Genomic DNA, 17,934 nt, shown 5'->3' with positions numbered 1-17,934 from the left:
ATTTAGAGTCAAAATTGTAATTAAATGATGTGTTACCAATAAGAATGAGCACGTTTAACAACGCTTAAGTAATAAAATCATTAACTTTCATGTTTTTAATTTTCAAAATTTTGTCTATAAATTTAGTTTTTATAGCATTATCATTTTAAAGATCTATTTCTTTTTAATCATCTCTACTAATTAATGAAACCCTCTTTGTCAACCAAAAGATGGTGAAAAGACAACTTAGTCTTCTATCACACAAAAAAAATTTATGGGCAATAGTGTAATTTCACATGTCCAAATTTTACTGTTTTTTATTGAATTCTCATCTACATATGATGTTAAAATACCTCTAACATTTACAAAAAAAAAAAAGAAAAAAAAAGCCAAAAACAAAAACCTCCCACTTCCCCCACGTTCTCTCTCACTCTCTCTCTCCTTATCATTTTCTTAAAAAATGTGTTCATACACACAAAGTGTGTAGGCAAATGCTAGTATTAAAATATTCAAAGAACTTCAGTGGGACCTGCCGCCAGCCATTAGTTAGCAATAATATAACAGCAACAAAATTTCATTTTGCAACTTACCACAGGAGCAACGTTTACATAGAATACTCTAAAATCTTAACATTCATGAGTCTTCAGATGAATTTAGCAAAAGAAAGTCAGAAAATACAGAAAGGCAGCGAAGAGAGAAATAAAGAGAGAAGTAAAGAGAGGAAGAAACTGAATAGTCTTTCTGAATTACATCAATCTAAAAGATTATTTTACACATGGATAGCTATATATAGCTGCTCACAATTGATGACTCAACACTCTCTTTCTTAACCAACTTGTAACTAACTATAGTTGACATGGCATGAGGTGTATGCTAAGCTATTATACATCCTCAGTTATTATCCCCCCCAGATCTCAGCTAGGGTAACCTAGTCTGAGATTGCAACAATGACGAACAAATGCAGGTCCATGCAGTCCCTTTGTCAAGATATATGCAATCTGGCGTTCAGTTGGCATATACTGAACTTGTAAATCCTTCCGCTGAACTTTTTCATGAACAAAATGAAAATCCATGTCCAAATGTTTAATTCGTGTATGAAACACAGGGTTTGAACAAAGAGCTAGAGCAAATAGGTTGTCACAGTGCAGCAATGGTGGCTCAGAAATAAACTGATGCAAATCCTTTAACAACAATCTTATCCACACAATATCAGCTGCACAATATGCTAATGCTTTATATTCGGCCTCCGTAGAACTTCGTGACATCGAGGCTTGCTTCTTAGACTGCCATGATATAGGATTTGGACCCATGAAAACGACAAACCCAATAACAGATCTCCTTGTATTTGGATTGGCAGCCTAATCAGAATTGGAGAAAGTAGTTAAGGAGGTATCCTGTGATGCTGAATATGTAACACCACACTGCACAGTACCTTGAATATACCTAAAGATCCTTTTGACTAGATCAAAATGTATATCAGTAGGATTATTCATGTACTGACAAGCCACACTCACATCATATGACAGATCTGGTCTAGTGAAAGTTAAGTATTACAGAGCACCAACTAGACTCCTATATGCAATTGGATCAGCCAAAGGCTTACCTTTAGTGGCTAGAAGTTGAGTATGAGGCTTACATGGAGTTGCAATAGGCTTGCACCTATCCATTCCATCTTTGTGAAGCAAATCTCTTGCATACTTAGACTGGTTTATGAAGATATCTCCAATTTCTTTATACTCAACCTGTAATCCCAAAAAATAGGCCAATCTTCCCATATTTTTCAATTCAAACACATCACTAAGTTCCTGAATTATAGCCTGAACTTTATCCTTGTTGGACCCAATGAGAATAATGTCATCCACATATGGCAATAAGACAACAATTTCAATTCCAGCATGTTTCACAAACAAACTTGTATCAGATTGAGACATTTGGAACCCCATTGTAGGTAGATATCCTGTAAATTTGGCATTCCAGGCTCTTGCGGCTTGTTTCAAGCCATAGAAAGATTTCACCAACTTGCATACATAATCAGGATGTATAGAATCCACAAAACCTTGTGGCTGCTTCATATAAACCTCTTCCTCTAGTTCACCATGCAAGAATGCATTCCTGACATCCAACTGTCTTAATTCCCATTTAAATTGGGCTGAAAGAGAAATGATTAACCTGATTGTTGTATGTCTCACCACATGACCGAATGTCTCAAAATAATCTAAACCATGTTCCTGATTATACCCTTGAGCCACTAATCTACCTTATACCTTGAAATAGAACCATCAAGATTATTTTTCAGCTTGTAAACCCATTTACTACCAATGATAGCTCTGTGTGTAGGTGGAGGGACTAGCTTCCATGTGCCTTAGCCTTTCAATACATCAAACATTTCTTGCATTGCTCATTGCCAATTGACATTTGTTGCTGCACTTCGAAATGTTGTTGGTTCTGCAAGATCACTAATTTGAGCCATAAATGAGAACCCTCTAGTATAATAGGGATCTTGTTCATTAATTTGTAATGTTGACAACTGAGGAAAGCTAGCTATAAAGGCTAAAAAGTCTTTTCTTGAAATAGTCCCTGCTTGTAACTGAGTTTGCATCATTGAAACAACAGGATTGGATTGAATATGCTCAGGTACTTCAGATGAAATTAAAGGAAGAATTACCTCTAATTGTGCAGAATTGTGGACAAGTAACATCAAAGCTGTGTGTTGAGGAGATGAGTGAATTGTTTCAGGCGACTATGAAGATGTTGTTGTTGAAATGTTGTTGCGTATCCCAATTGTATTTGCACTGGTCTCATTAGCATCTGCACTTGTTGAATGTGTAGAACTCACACTTACTTATTCTGTGTCACATTTCTGCCATCTAATTGACCAGAGCTAGGCTGCACTTGAAATGTAACAATAATTAGACTATTCACAGAACTATCTCTTTGAAATTCACCGTGAAATGGATACTTGGTATGATAACCCGTGAATTTGTAAGGAAATACACTCTCATCATGTATAACATGCCTAGATATAATCAGTTTCTGAGACTGCATATGAAAACATAGTACTTCCTTATAACTTTCTGCATAACCAACAAACACACATTGAACAACCCTTGTTTGCAATTTGTTCTCATTATAGGGCCTAATATAAGGATACATTGCTGTTCCAAATACCTTAAGATCTTGTAAATGAGGCTTTGTAACAAACATCAACTGATAAGGTGACTTCATCCCTAATGTTTTACTTGGCATTTAATTTATGAGAAATATAGAATGTGCACATGCATGAAACCACAAGTTCTGAGACAAATTGGCAGTGGTCATTAAAGTAATTGTAGTATTTATGATATATCTGTGCTTCCTTTCAACTATCCCATTCTGTTGAAGAGTGTATGGACATGAAATCTTATGAAATACACCTTTAAGTTTCAAAAAATCATCAAACTGTTTACTCATGAATTCTCCACCTCCATCAGTTTGCAAACATTTGATTGTTACATTAAACTGATTATGGACAAAGCTGAAAATTTTCTAAAATACACCAAAAGCTTCTGATTTATTGACTAAGGGAAATATCCATACATGCCTTGTAAACTCATCAACAAAACTAACATAGTATCTATATCCTTTTATAGACCTAGTTGAGGAAGGACCCCAGAGATCTGAGTGAACCTTCTGAAATGGAAAAATACATGTATTTGTCCTATCTGGAAACACCTGCCTCGACATTTTACCAGAAATACAGAATGAACATACATGCTTATTGACATCCATTGTAGTAGTTATATCTGATTGTTTCATCATCTCTGAAAGCACTTCATTGTTAGGATGGCCAAGCCTTTAATGTCAACCTATAGACTTCACTTTATGTCCAAGTAATGCTACTGGCTTCTGAGTTGATGGAGACAAACACCTTGGAAACAGCTTTAATGGAATCCGAAACAACTCACCATCCTCACTCCTTCCTTGGTAGATGATAGCTTTGGTTACCTTGTCCTGCACATAGAAATTTACATCATCACATATGAACCAACATAAATTGTCTTTGCACAGTTGTTTGATAGAAAGTAAATTCACAACTATAGTTGGTACATGTAACACATTTCTCAAGATCAAAGAGTAAGGCAGTGTATTTAAATGTGTAGAACCAATATGTTTGATCGGCAAACCTTCACCATTGCCAATTGTAATCTTGTCATTTCTCGTATATGAAGTAACTTGTTACAAAGACTCAGCGTTTGCAGTCATGTGATGTGAAGCTCTTGTATCTATAATCCAAGAATCATTGGGCAAGACTGTTGGTAGAGCTTGGGCTTGCATTGCTGTGAGAGTAGAAACAAGTGGTGTCCCTTGGTAAGCAAAATTATTTCTGTGATAACAATTTAATGCACTGTGCCCTTTCTTGCCACAAATTTGACATTCCAGGACTTGTCCTACTAAGCTTGGTTGGGTAGATTTTCTCCAGCAACTAGGTGATATATGCCCTATTTTGAAACAAATCTGACACTCAGGCACTATATTAGACTTTGTCTCAATATAACCAGTCCAAGATTGCCAGCTTCCTCCATTTGATTTGCCCTCAGAATTACCACCTCTATTGTTTCCATAATTTTGAGATCTGGAAGTACCATTCCCATTAGTCTTAGAGCCATATTGAGGTCGAGAACCATTATTATTAAACTGTCTTGGAGTATTTGTTGTCCCCACAAAACCATAAGCATTTGCACCCTCATGATACACTGAATCTTGAGACAGTGGAAAAGGATAAGAAGAAGGAAACATCACTAAAGTTTGAGACAGTGGAAAAGGTATATATATTGGAGGTTGAGACTGTGGAAAAGAATATGGTATCTGTGTAGCATTTAAAGATGATATTCCTGAACTATAATGTGCTTGAGACTATGGAACAGGATATGGCATCTGTGCAGCATTGGAGGATGATTCTCCTGCACTATAATGTCCTCCAAAAATAGAACTTGCACTTGGTATTGGTGTCAAAGTACCTCCAGTGATGCAAGGGACATTATCAGAGTTACTAGAAGACCTTTGATGCATTAGAGAATAAGAACTTGACCCAGTATGCCCTTGCATATACAATCCAGCATTATTTGGAGACAAATTATGAATAACGGAATCAGCTTCTCTTTCTGCACACAATAGCTGCTCCCTAAACTCTATTAGTGTCATAGGTGTATCTCTTGTAAAAATAACAGTTTTTATAACAGAATATTCTCTTGGTAAACTAGACAATGTTGCAACAATGAAATCATTATCACTCACTACTTCTCCAGCTGCTATTAACTGATCTTTAATATTTCTAAGACGAAACAAATAATGATCAATCGAACTTGCTCTTTTTTGCATGGTCTGAAATTTTGTCTTAAGGGTATTAACCCGAGCTTTAGAAACAGATGTATATCGATCTTGCAAATTGATCCAAGCTTCATTTGCAGTTCTAGACCCTAACACATACTCAATTGACTCATCCGGCAAAGTAGCAATTAACAAACTTAGAAGAGCAAGATCCACAGACTCCCATCCCAAGAATGCATCAGAAACTGCATTAGTGACCCCTTGATCCACACTCACTACATACTTTGGTGGACATGGAATAGAACCATCAAAATGGCCAAACAGTTTATAACCTTTGAGAACATAAGTAAATTGAAACACCCACTTCGCAAAATTTTTATCATTCAACTTGATTGTCAACATGCCTAAAAGGCTCTCTACTTTCACAGATGATGATGACATTATGTGTACACTTTGTAAAATAGCAAAGATTCTTCACACAGAAGTTCAATTCAATCAAGTAAACAAATACCCAATTCAATACCTTCAACCACAGTAAAAGATCAACCAAGAAACCAGAATTACGAAACTGAATCAAACTTAATCAAGAAACGGCTTCATGCCCACAACAAACTACAAGAATCAAGGAATGGCTTCGTGCCCTCAACAATCTACAACGAAGTAATCAACAATGGCTTTGTGCCCACTACAAATCAAAAATCAAGAAATGGCTTCGTGTCTCCAAACAGACATATTTTCTCACAACTTTCCAACAACTACCAATAATCACAGAGATACCTAGAAATTAGGTCAAGAAAATGAGAACAATTTCACCTGAATCTGCCACTGTCAGCCCCCAACACAAAGAAAATCGCCATTGATGGAGCAACAAGAAAAATATCAACAAATCCACCGAGACGTAGCAACCCTTAGTCCTCACAGCAAAATCATTGGCTCGATACCATCTTAACATTCAGGAGTCTTCAGATGAATTTAGCAGAAGAAAGTCAGAAAATACAGAAAATCAGCGAAGAGAGAAATGAAGAGAGAAGTAGAGAGAGGAAGAAACTGAATAGTCTTTCTGAATTACATCAATCTAAAAGATTCTCGATTGCATTATTATATATAGCTGCTCACAATTGATGACTCTACACTCTCTTTCTTAACCAACTAACTTGTAACTAACTCTAGCTGACATGGCATGAGGTGTATGCTAAGCTATTATACTTCCTCAGTTATTATAAAAATTATGCAATCGGAGATGCAAAGGACCCGTGATGTGTATTTAAACTAACCTAAATAATAGATTAATTTAAACTAAATTTAATTTGCAAGCGCATGAATCAATTGTAGCAATATATGCAAATACGAGGTCGATCATATAGGGATTGCTTTTAATACCAATTTAACTAGCTGATTACGCGAAACTTAACTTAATTAGGAAACAAATGATTGATTAATTGATTGCTAAAAATAATTAAAACTCCAACTTAATATCAAATGAGGAATATAATTAACAAAAACACACAACGAATGAAGGTTTAAACAAATTAATAAGATGAAAGCCTAAGGTCATGAATCCACCGATAACAATCCTATTCCCTTTTCTTCAAGCTGATTACTATCCAATTACCCTGCCAAATATTTAAGGTTGTTCATTCTAATATATGAATTAATCCGTGGTCAGACATCAACTCGTGTGTCTATTCGTGACAACTATATTGATTAGGCATACAGTTAAACATATAAAAACCCATTAAGCATTGAAGAATCATGTCAACCAAGTAGGACTAGTTTGATATTGGTCATCCTCACTAGTTTATCTACTCTTCCTAATCTTAGTTCCAATAAGTTTAATTGATTGGTCATCCTCTTAGATTTATCTAATTATCAATTAGTCATCCTCTTAGATTTATCTAATTATCTAAAACAAGTTCACAATGATGGCCAGTCACAAGAACATTCGAAACTAGAATAAATTAAACACAAAGATTAAGAATTAAATATGGCATGTAATCGAATAATAGTCAACAAGATACTTCAGGAATAATCATGTCATGGTTTCATCAAAAACCTTAGAAAAGTAGTTTAGTTACACATAATCATAATAAAAATCACAAAAGAAGTCATGGAAGAAGATAAAACCCGCAAAAGAATGGTAAATGCACACTAAGCTTCCCTCCTTCACTTTGGACAAATTTTTGTGTACTAAGTTCACTTTTTGAGATAGCCTAGGGCACTATATTTATTCTAGTAAAACCTTAAAAAGTCTAGTAGAAACTATCCTAAAAGAAAACAAATTCCTAAATAATCAATGAGAGAAACTAGGAAAGAATCCTTCGTGGCTTGGAAAACACGTCATCTGAATTGCACGCCAAGTTTGAGGTCGATTTCTCTTCTAGAAAATTCTGTAAAAATATGATAAACGTAGCTTTATTTGTTATCTTTCCAGGCATATATCGCACACCACTAGGAAGGAATGCCTTCAAATCATCTTTCTCCTACAGCTGCACATTTCTAACAGGAAAACAACTTTTGTGGGATGGATTTGTGAAATTGGATGAATGGCTCAGTGGAAAATTATGAAATTCGAACATAACGATCTTCAGCCTCTTAACTTCCTTCTCCAATTGGCTTTGCATCAAAACTCCTCTGGAAAGTCGAATTATCACCAAAAACATTCTAAGTGTGCAAATTGGCTGAAATTAAGGAAAAGAAAGTAATAAGGTTCTTTTAGGACCAATTCGTTAATTAACAAAACATAAAGATAAATGATATGAAATAATAACAAATAATGCACTTATCAATCTGTTTACATCCTCAATTTTGCATTTTTTGCATTGGAGATGCCCGTATGATTGGAGATAAAATCTTCAGCTTCCCTCTATATTTTGGCTAGGGGGCACATTCAAGGAGTCCATTGGAGTTCGAGTCTTCCAATTCGTGTAATTGAGCCTCCACCTTTACCCAGACCTCCAACCCTTCTAACTGTTTCGACAACTAATCTTGTAATTCATCAATGAGAGAGTGGAGGGATGTACCTGCAAAAGACACATCCCTCCACTCTCTCATTGATAGATTACAAGATTAGTGAGTGTCCAAGTGTCTTTTGCAGGTAAATCCTTCTGCTCTCTCATTAATTGATGGTAGATTAGTTGTTGGTAGAGAATTGGAAGACTCGAATTTTTCTACACCAACATTGACATTCTCTCCTTTTTAGATTATTTTCTTGGGTTGGACTCCAACGAGTTTGGCCTATAACGAACATAGATATGATTAGTTTTTTTTGCTGCTCTCTATGATCAGATTGGAATGGATAAGCTTTCACATTCAAGTATATTAAAGGATAACAGGTGAATGGTTTTTCATTTGGTGCGGATTAGTGGATTAATAGTTAGTTGTTAAGGGGAAGGAGAGTGCAAGTGGTCATTTACCACAGTGGTGGAAAGATGTTGAGCCCTTGCTTGATGATATGACTAATCTAATATCTAATTTAACAAAATCTATCAGTTGACAAAAGAAAGGGAAGGACAGTTGGAAGGATTGAACCCGCACCATATTACATAGACAATATTATTTTCTACCAATGCATTGCAATTTAACGTTCAATTTAAATTGTACCGATACCTTATTTAATTTTTACTATGTACCATAGACGGATTTAATTTACTTTTCTTAGTTTCCTCCAAAGCTAAACCAAAAAACAGAAAGCAAATTGATAAGGAGGAAGCTGTAAATAGAAATAGTAAAAGATCTTGTTTTGTTAACTAACCCTTCTGTTTCGGCAACCTCTTAGATTATAGCCTTTAAAATGGAGAGTTTTTTTCTCCCCAAAACAAACTGCCTCTTCCATTTCTCTCTTTCTCTCTCTTCACCAACCCCTCTCTCTCTCTCTCTTCTCTCTGACAAACCAGTTTCTCCTCAATCTCCATCCATGTCAATAGGCCATATCCAAGGGCACCAAGAATCCCAAAGATCCCAAGAGGTTAAGTTGTAAGTTCCAAATATCCAATCCCTTTTCATTCTCATTAGCATTAGATTTCAAGATCCACAATTGAAAAAGAAAAAAAAAAAAATCAATGTGAAACTTTTACCTAACCTATTCAATGATTGCTAACCCAACAATTTTACATATTTGTTGGTGTAGCACATGAAAATGGAGGTGGCAATAAATATTTGATTATTAAATTGCTACCGATCAAACCTTAAACATTACACATCTCTTTCTCATCCTCAATCCCCATGCTTATTCAACCTGCGATATTATTATATTTTTTTCCGATCATCAACTCCTATCGGAAGTATACATCGGTTTTGGTGAACAAATTTCGCGACTCTAGCATTATTGTTTTGACTACATTTGCAAAGATGCAGTCTTTGAGTCGATCAATACGAGGTCAATCGTTACATGAGCCTCCACCATTTGCAGAGAAGATCACAGAAGACCCTGTGACAACGAAAACCGCACAAAGCACGGTGACTTGCGTCTACCTTGCAAATATTGCGACATTTTGGCGGAAGGTGACGATCATATGGTGTAAGAACCTCATGAACCATTCCCTCAGCATTCGGATTGATAGCTTAGACGGCGGTTTTCATTATACGTGCAAAATCGACCTAAAGCCATGGCATTTTTGGAGCAAAAAAGGGTATAAGTCATTCGAGGTCGAAGGGAATCAAGTGGAGGTTTATTGGGATCTTCGTTCTGCAAAATTTGGCGGCGGCCCAGAACCTTGTTCTGACTTTTATGTTGCTCTTGTTTGCGATGAGGAGATTGTGTTGTTATTGGGAGACATGAAGAAAAAGGCATACAAGAGAACAAAATCCAGACCAGCCCTTGTGGAGGCACTTTTATACTACAAAAAAGAAAACGTGTTTGCCAAGAAAAGTTTTGCCACAAGAGTGAAGTTTGATGAGAATAGAAAAGAGCATGACATTGTCGTGGAGAGCTCAACATCGGGCTCGAAAGACCCTGAAATATGGATCAGCATAGACGGGATTGTGTTGATTCATGTCAAGAATTTGCAGTGGAAATTCAGAGGGAATCAGACCGTGCAGGTGAACATGCAACCGGTGCAAGTTTTCTGGGACGTGCACGATTGGCTTTTCAGCAGCCCCGGGACTGGGCATGGGCTGTTTATTTTCAAGCCAGGGCCGCCGGAATCAGAGAGCGATCACGACAGAGATGGCAAAGGCGGCATAGACAGTGATAATAGCAGTCCTTATTATTCAACTCAGACTAGTAACTCAACATCTTCCGACTTCTGCCTGTTTCTTCATGCATATAAGATTGAGTGAGGGAAACTAGCTTATAGAAAAAAAAAAAAAAAAAAAAAAAACAGAAAATGGTTGTAAAATTGTAAATTATGGTCGTAGCATTACTTCATATAAAAAGGTACTCTAATATTCATTTGATAATTTGTAAACTGAATTTTTTTAATTGTTGGTGTCACCCGTTTAGTGCTGTTATAGGATACTGGGCAGCCTTTGGTAGGGAAGGTATTTGGAGGATGATGAATGGTGGGAGGCATATATAATAATGTAAAATTGTATTCATATTATATATGCAGGAAATTAAGAAAATTAAGGTCTAGAAATGCTATTCCATGATCTCCTACTTCTTCTTGTAATTTTTCAAGTAGATTGATTATTATATTCTTGCCATTTTTATTTTCTGTGTGTGGAAAATTGGATGGGTGTTGGTATAATGTGGATAAGGCTAGGGTTTAAAGACTGACATTGCTGTTAATTTTTCAGGATAAGAAAGTGAAAAGAAAAGAAAATGCCTCGAGTCAATATTCAAGTATCAAACGTTACAACATTGAACTGACATGTTTGAGAGTTTAATTGTAGCCCAAACCATGAAAAAGGGGTGGATGAATTGGTTCATTTTACACTTGTTTCGATAGATTAATCCAAGGCAAGTCATGTAAAATTACTTTTGATTTTCTTATTTACTGCTGTTAAATTGGTTGAAGTGGAAAAAGTTCAACAAGATCAATGGTCAAGAGAATATTCTAGCAAATTAGGGTTATATATGAAATTTTAGCGAAAAGTTCATCCAAATTTTGACACCACCTGGGATTCAGACTAGCTAAGCTGCTTCCAATTTCAACAAAACCTCATCTGTCTTAACTTTTAAGAGATGTATGCCAAAACATCGGCCATTATATTAAATTTGAATATTTATTAATCTAACTTATTTTCATTTGGCTTTTTAGCCAAAATGATTTCTGAGATTTGCATAATACATAACCTTGGTCCTTAAGATTGAAAATCAATAGAAATGGTCCCTGAGATTGCCCGTCATCCATTATTTTGGTTCTTCCGTTAAAAAACTCTGTTAAGCGGTCTTGGAGCTCACACCGGAAACTGGGATTTTTGGCCAGAAGTTTGGGCAAAGCTTTGTAACTCAATCGTTTTTTAACCAAATTCAGCCCATAATATATCAAAATGAAGATAGGAAAGTGTAGAACAAGATTATACCTATTTGGAAGCCCATTAGTTGCCGGAGATGGCTAGAAAATAGCCTGAAAGGTGACTGGTCTGAGGGAAAACTGGGAAACTCGCCAAAAACTGGGTAAACTTTAAACGTTCACAACTTCTTCAATACTCAACAAAATCAAGTGATTCAAAAACGAAAATCATACCTCCCGACGAGACAAAGAGAATGGTACCTTATGTAACATCCCACATCGCCCAGGGGTGAGGATCCTGTAAGCCTTAGATGTATATTCTCATCTCTACCTAGCACGAGGCCCTTCGGGAGCTCACTGGCTTTGGGTTCCATCGGAACTCCGAAGTTAAGTGAGTTTGCGCGAGAGCAATCCCAGGATGGGTGACCCACTAGGAAGTTCTTGTGTGAGTTCCTAGAAACAAAACCGTGAGGGCGTGGTCAGGGCCCAAAGTGAACAATATCGTGCTACGGTAGAGTCAAACCCAGGATATGGTGGGGGCCCGGGCCGGGATGTGACAATTTGGTATAAGAGCCACTATGCCGTTCGGTGCGAGTGTGCCGATGAGGATGTCGGGCCCCTAAGGGGGGTGGATTGTAACATCCCACATCACCCAGGGGTGAGGATCCTATAATCCTTATATGTATATTTTCATCTCTACCTAGCACGATATCGTGCTACGGTGGAGTTGAGCCGAGGATGTGGTGGGGGCTTGAACCGGGATATGACACCTTAGCCATCGAGAAATGTACCATTCTCTTTGTCTCGTCAGGAAGTATGATTTTTGTTTTTGAATCACTTGATTTCATTGAGTATTGAAGACGTTATGAACGTTTAAAATTTACCTAGTTTTCGGCGAGTTTTCCAGTTTTCCCGTGGACCAGTCACCTTTCAAGCTATTTTCCGGCCATCTCCAACAATTATTGGGCTTCCAAATAGGTATAATCTTGTTCTACACTTTCCTATCTTCATTTTGATATATACATATATATATATATGTTGAATTTGGTTAAGAAACGATTGAGTTACGAAGCTTTGAAAATTGCCTAAACTTCCGGCCAAAAATCTCAATTTCCGGTATGAGCTCCGTGACCACTTTACGGAGTGACCAAAATAATGGATGGTGGACAATCTCAAGGACCATTTCCTATTAATTTTCAATCTCAAGGACCAAAGTTATGTGTTATGCAAATCTAAGGGACCATTTTGGCTAAAAAGCCTTTTCATTTTATCAATAAATAATATGTGATGTTTGTATGTTACATTGAAAAAGTGTATAGTACTTTCACTTTTTGGGAAAAAAAGGCATACTTTAACTACTCGTTAAGATTGTATGAAAAAAATAAAAATACGTATGTATGATCATAAAACAAGTATTGAATCGCACTGTACTTTCATATCTCATCACCGCACCACCGCGAAATACTCTTTGTTGGCTCCGATAGACAGAGGAAGCTAGGTTGGCCGAAATATATTTATTAGTTCAAACGTGGTGTGCCATTAAATTTTAGAATAAGAAAAGATGGAGAAAATTTCTCAAGCCAATATTCAAGTATCAAGCACATATCATGCGGTGTGCCATTAATTCTACACTTGATTTGTTAGAGATATTGGTCTGTTCTACTCATTTGCCACCTAAAACAAGATTCAAATCGTACTGTACTTTCTAAAATTAAAAAGTCGTCACTTAACTCTTTAAAAGTTGAATTCTATCTCAATTGGTCTTCTTTTCGTCTACTCTATCTACTATCGAATTAAATTGGGTTCTGTGACTTTCAAGAAGAGTCCTACTAGACCCACCTCAGTGTCTTATTTCCCCACCCACATTATAATCCCACCCACCACAAAAAGTTAAAAACTTGAAATGTTATCTTCCAACCAACTATTATTCCTAAAATAACCTTTTATATTAAAATTCTTTTTATTTTTATTGAGTAAAAGAAAATCTACAAAAACACGATTCAATTGATCAAGATGCACAACGAGGATCGCATCTATACAATACATTTTACACATTTCTCGACTTCTTCTCCATCCTCCAGCACGCCACCTGCCGCGAGAACATTATGTTCCACTTCATATGCTCATCTCACAACAATCGGTATGTAGATTGTGGATTGTGGACAGACAAGTCTTTATCCTAGTTTTCAAGGTTGTTTGCTGGTACTGACAACAAAAAACAAACAGATCAAATAAAAATGGCCAAAGGTACTGGGGACTTGATTTTTTGAAGATTTAGAGCGGTGTGTTGTTCTAGAAGATGGGGAAGAACGAACCTGCCAACCTAGAGAGCAGGGGTTTTTCTTTTCTTTGGTCTTAGATGTCATTTTACAAGAGAGTAAATTAGGTATTAAATTTTTTTATTAACAGGTGGGTGGGAAAATAAGACAGTGAGGTGGGTTTATCACTACTCTTAAAAAATTAAGTAACAAATTTTTAGTTTCAAATAGAAAACGAATAATCAAAGGCAAGTCATAAACCTTATCCTAGAAAGAAGAAAAAACAAATGCCATTGATTTTTTTAGGTAAGATTTTATTATTTACACTCCACACACACACACACAAAAAAAAAAAAAAAAAAAAAAAAAAAAAGGGGTTGATCTCTGTTTCCTATCCTTATGTTTCGTGGTTTTCAACATTTAGTACATCAAGTTTTTTTCGTCCCAGAGTCATACCTAAAGTGTTAATTTTGGGACAGTCTCATACATTCGTTAGTCAAACTATTAAGTCTACCGTTAACTGATAACGTGGCGCCTATGTGATTTTTAGATAAATGTCACTTGTCATTAAAAATATTAACATAAATAATTAAATAAAAGTATTTATTAAAAAAACAAAAAAAACCCTACCCCCGCACACTTTCTCCCTCTATTCTCCCTCTCTCTCTGCTCTCCTCTTTGCTCTTGCTTCACTGGGCTTGGATGAAAAACCCAAGATTTTGCTCTGGCTGAGATGAAGAAATCAGTGCAAAAGCTTGGATCTTCCACTGTGGTAAGAGCTTACTGAAACCACATACACATTCAATCATCAAATCTTTCAAGAAATTAAGAGAGAGAGAGAGTCCTCCGACACCATCGACAATGTCAAGGACAAGATCCAAGCCAAGGAGGGCATCCCCTCGGACCAGCAGCGCCTCATCGTCGCCGGCAAGTAGCTCGAGGACGGCCGAACCCTCGCCGACGGAGATGGAGATGGAGGGAGAGAAATCGGGAATGAAGATGGTGGTGAAGTTGAATCGGCGCCGGGTTGCGGCGATGGAGTCGACGAGGGTTCTGGCGGAGAGGAAGAAGAGACGACGATGGTGAATTGGACTAGGAGGAAAACGATAAGCAGAGGCGAGAGGAGTTCGATGAACCTCGACATTGTTGAAGGAGAAGGAGGCAGGACTCGAGGTGTTTGTTTCCTGAGAAAATGTGGATCTGATGGGAAAGTGAGAAGAGAGAAGTTGAGATTTTGGGAAGCAGTTTTGAAATGGAGTGGAGGAGATCTAAATTTGAAAGGAGACCTCGGGAGAAGGGAAAAAGGGAACGACCGAGATTGAAGGGGACGGCCGCGATTCAATAAACCTAGTCACTTTGGCGCTCCTCCAGCTGCTCCGCCGTTGCCTCCTATACCCAGACCAACGGCTCGCAGAGCATCATGCGTCAGAGGGAGACGCGGGTTGGTGGTGGTTTGAGTTCAACATCGTCTTTCAATTTGAATTTTACTGAAGCTTTGAAAGTAATTCAATTGGGGTTTTCCTTTTGATCTCAAAGAACTGAACTTTAGGGTTTGAGAGTGGGGGATTGAATTGAAAGATTGGGTTTGGGGATGATTTGATCGGAATATTTTGTTGTTTTGATTTGCAAAGGGTTTTGGGTTTTTTCCTTCTTGTCGTTGTTTTTTATTTTTAATAAATGCTTTTATTTAATTAATTATTTTAATAATTTTAATGACACGTGACGCTCAGTCATTGTTGACATAGGCATCACATCATCAGTTAACGACAGACTTAACAGTTTGATTAACAGATGTATAAAATTGTCCCAAAATTAACACTTTAGGTATGACTTTGGAACGACAAAAATTTGATGTATTAAATGTTGAAAATTACAAAAAAGTAAGAAAAAATAACAAAACAAAACAAAGAAACAAACCAAAAATGAGAAAAATGAAAAGAAAAAAAAAAGCGGCACTCGATCTCCTATATATTGCAAGTGCGCGCACCTCCGGGCATTGGTTAAAAGAAACAGCAGAAAGAAAATGAAGGTTGGTCCGAAGGTAGTGTTTCTGCTGAGAGACTCAGAGGGCTTCGGCGAAGCCATCTCAGCTGCTTTCCGCCCAAATCCAAGCAATTCTACTGTGTAAGATCTCTTCCTATCAACCCTTTTAAGTTTGAGATCAAATTCCTATTATATCGATTGATTTCAGTGCGCCAATTTGTCGCAGAGAAGAAAGTTTTGAGCTTTCAGTGGAGCGCTATGGAATCCAAAATTGCACAGCTTCTGGAATCCTTCGCCACTTCCTCGATCCCCAGGGCCAATATGAGGTTCCCCTTCTCTCTCTCTCTCTCTCTCTCTCTCTCTCATGGAATTGTTTAGTACCCATAAACGGGTTTGTATTCGTATAGATTCTGCCTCGTATAGATTAGATTCTATGTGGGATTTGGGTGTTGAGAAATGGGTCGTGTATTCTCTAATGGAATGTGTTCTAGTTTTTATGGTGAAAGTGAAATTTGTGACAATTTGGGGTATAGATCTAAAGTGACTTGATTGCAGGCGTTTTTCAAAGAATGCTTGTAGATTTGGTTTCTATGCCCATAGTGGTAGAAACCCATTAAATTACTTTGTAAAAGTTTTGTTCCTTTGTGTTTCAGAACTCATGCTGTGATGAAAACAGTGGAAGGTTCCACATTATTTTTTTATGCAGTTTTCTGTTTTTCATAAAGTTTATCGATCTACCACTGCTCTGAAATGCTTTAGTTGTTAGGGTGTGAGCCAACAACTTTGATATTGTGTTGAAGTTTGTCAGTTTATTACTATTTCCAACGGCTTGAGTTACTAGGACAGAGTGAATAACTATTGTATTTATCTTCTAACATATCTTGAAGATAACAGATTAGGGGAACTTTATAAAAAATTTCTCTTCAATTTTGTATTTTTCAGGTGTCTGTGCTGCTTATGGAATGCTATGAACCGCCAATACTAGCCTGTGCTATTAATGAAGTTCTAGCACAATTAGCAGGGCAGAATTCATCCTCAGTTCCTACAGTCATTGCCCCGTTTTTCCTAGAGTCATCCAAGCTAAAGGGGGAAAGTAAATCTGCAACAAAATTTGAAAGCAAATGTTCACTTTATGGTATAGAGATTGGTTCAGAAACAGACATAAGCAAGGCTATGGCAACCAAAACCCAGAAGCCATCGCCATCCTTGCAGATTCATCATGAACCTTTGGCTTGCTTTCTTCAGTTGGTCCGTGTTTTGAAGTTGCGGACATATGTTCTTATCGGGCAAACAGGTCAACGCATTTCTGGTAAAGAAGAGTTTCAGGTATACAGTCTTTTTTATTACTTTATCTAATGCAACGGTCAACATTCAGTTTACCTAGAATTGTTGTGACATATGATTGAATTCAAGTTGGGTTTGGAGGCCATGATAGGATAGTAATTTGTATTTCTATGATTTGCTTGAGAGATGAATGGGAAAATTAGTGTATGCTCAGTTTCTCCATGTTCCACTGCTGAAAGTCAGTTAGCCTTGTTTCTTTCTCTTCCTTTTAGTTCTCTATGAATCTGTCTGTTTCCCGAGTGTGTGTATATTGTCTAACTCTAGATGGTTTCTTTTTCAGAAACTTTATGAGATTGGAGAAGTTTTAGCAAGCACTTTGAACCTTTCCTTTTCAAGAGACAAGATCACATGGAATCCAACAAGAAAATCAAAAGACGATGGGGAGCCATGGCGTGCATTATATGGTTAAACCTCTACTGTCTCTGACATCAGAGGTTGAGACAAGATCTATCGTCGGGTGCATCAGGTTGAAAAAACTTTCAGTTCTTACTGTGATTGATAGATCTATGTTCAACATCATAGTGCTTAGACGTAAAACTACTTCATCTGGATCCCAGTTTGTGAACTGGCCATGAAGATAATGAAATGGCTTTTGCTACAATTTAAATGTACTTATGGCTTTTCATTTCCTTTCTTTGTTGGTTTCATTAGTGAGCTGGTTTATTGTC

At 37.0% G+C, this 17,934-nt stretch overlaps 2 protein-coding genes across 2 annotated transcripts; both read left to right on the top strand.

Moving 5' to 3' along the window:
- Window positions 1-9,337: 9,337 nt before the first annotated feature.
- LOC137749248 (uncharacterized) lies at window positions 9,338-10,786 on the top strand. The gene has a single exon (XM_068489351.1). The coding sequence runs from the start codon at window positions 9,508-9,510 to the stop codon at window positions 10,561-10,563; it is 1,056 nt and encodes a 351-aa protein (XP_068345452.1). The 5' UTR covers window positions 9,338-9,507; the 3' UTR covers window positions 10,564-10,786.
- A 5,109-nt stretch (window positions 10,787-15,895) lies between these two features.
- On the top strand, window positions 15,896-17,900 carry LOC137709373 (uncharacterized). Its single transcript, XM_068448465.1, has 4 exons — window positions 15,896-16,063; window positions 16,149-16,248; window positions 16,865-17,248; window positions 17,547-17,900. The coding sequence occupies exons 1-4, from the start codon at window positions 15,963-15,965 to the stop codon at window positions 17,673-17,675; spliced, it is 714 nt and encodes a 237-aa protein (XP_068304566.1). The 5' UTR covers window positions 15,896-15,962; the 3' UTR covers window positions 17,676-17,900.
- Window positions 17,901-17,934: the final 34 nt, after the last annotated feature.

This window comes from Pyrus communis, chromosome 11 (genome assembly GCF_963583255.1).
Source record: "Pyrus communis chromosome 11, drPyrComm1.1, whole genome shotgun sequence".
NCBI lineage: Eukaryota > Viridiplantae > Streptophyta > Magnoliopsida > Rosales > Rosaceae > Pyrus > Pyrus communis.
Note: the sequence above shows the minus strand (reverse complement) of the source record. Positions and strands in the feature narration are given on the sequence as shown.

Excerpts from the sequence above, each read along its gene's own strand:
- LOC137709373 (XM_068448465.1), top strand. The coding sequence starts at position 15,963 with ATGAAGGTTGGTCCGAAGGTAGTGTTTCTGCTGAGAGACTCAGAGGGC. Across the intron at positions 16,064-16,148 it reads AATCCAAGCAATTCTACTGT|AGAAGAAAGTTTTGAGCTTT; the intron begins GTAAGATCTCTT and ends AATTTGTCGCAG. Across the intron at positions 16,249-16,864 it reads ATCCCCAGGGCCAATATGAG|GTGTCTGTGCTGCTTATGGA; the intron begins GTTCCCCTTCTC and ends TGTATTTTTCAG.
- LOC137749248 (XM_068489351.1), top strand. The coding sequence starts at position 9,508 with ATGCTTATTCAACCTGCGATATTATTATATTTTTTTCCGATCATCAAC.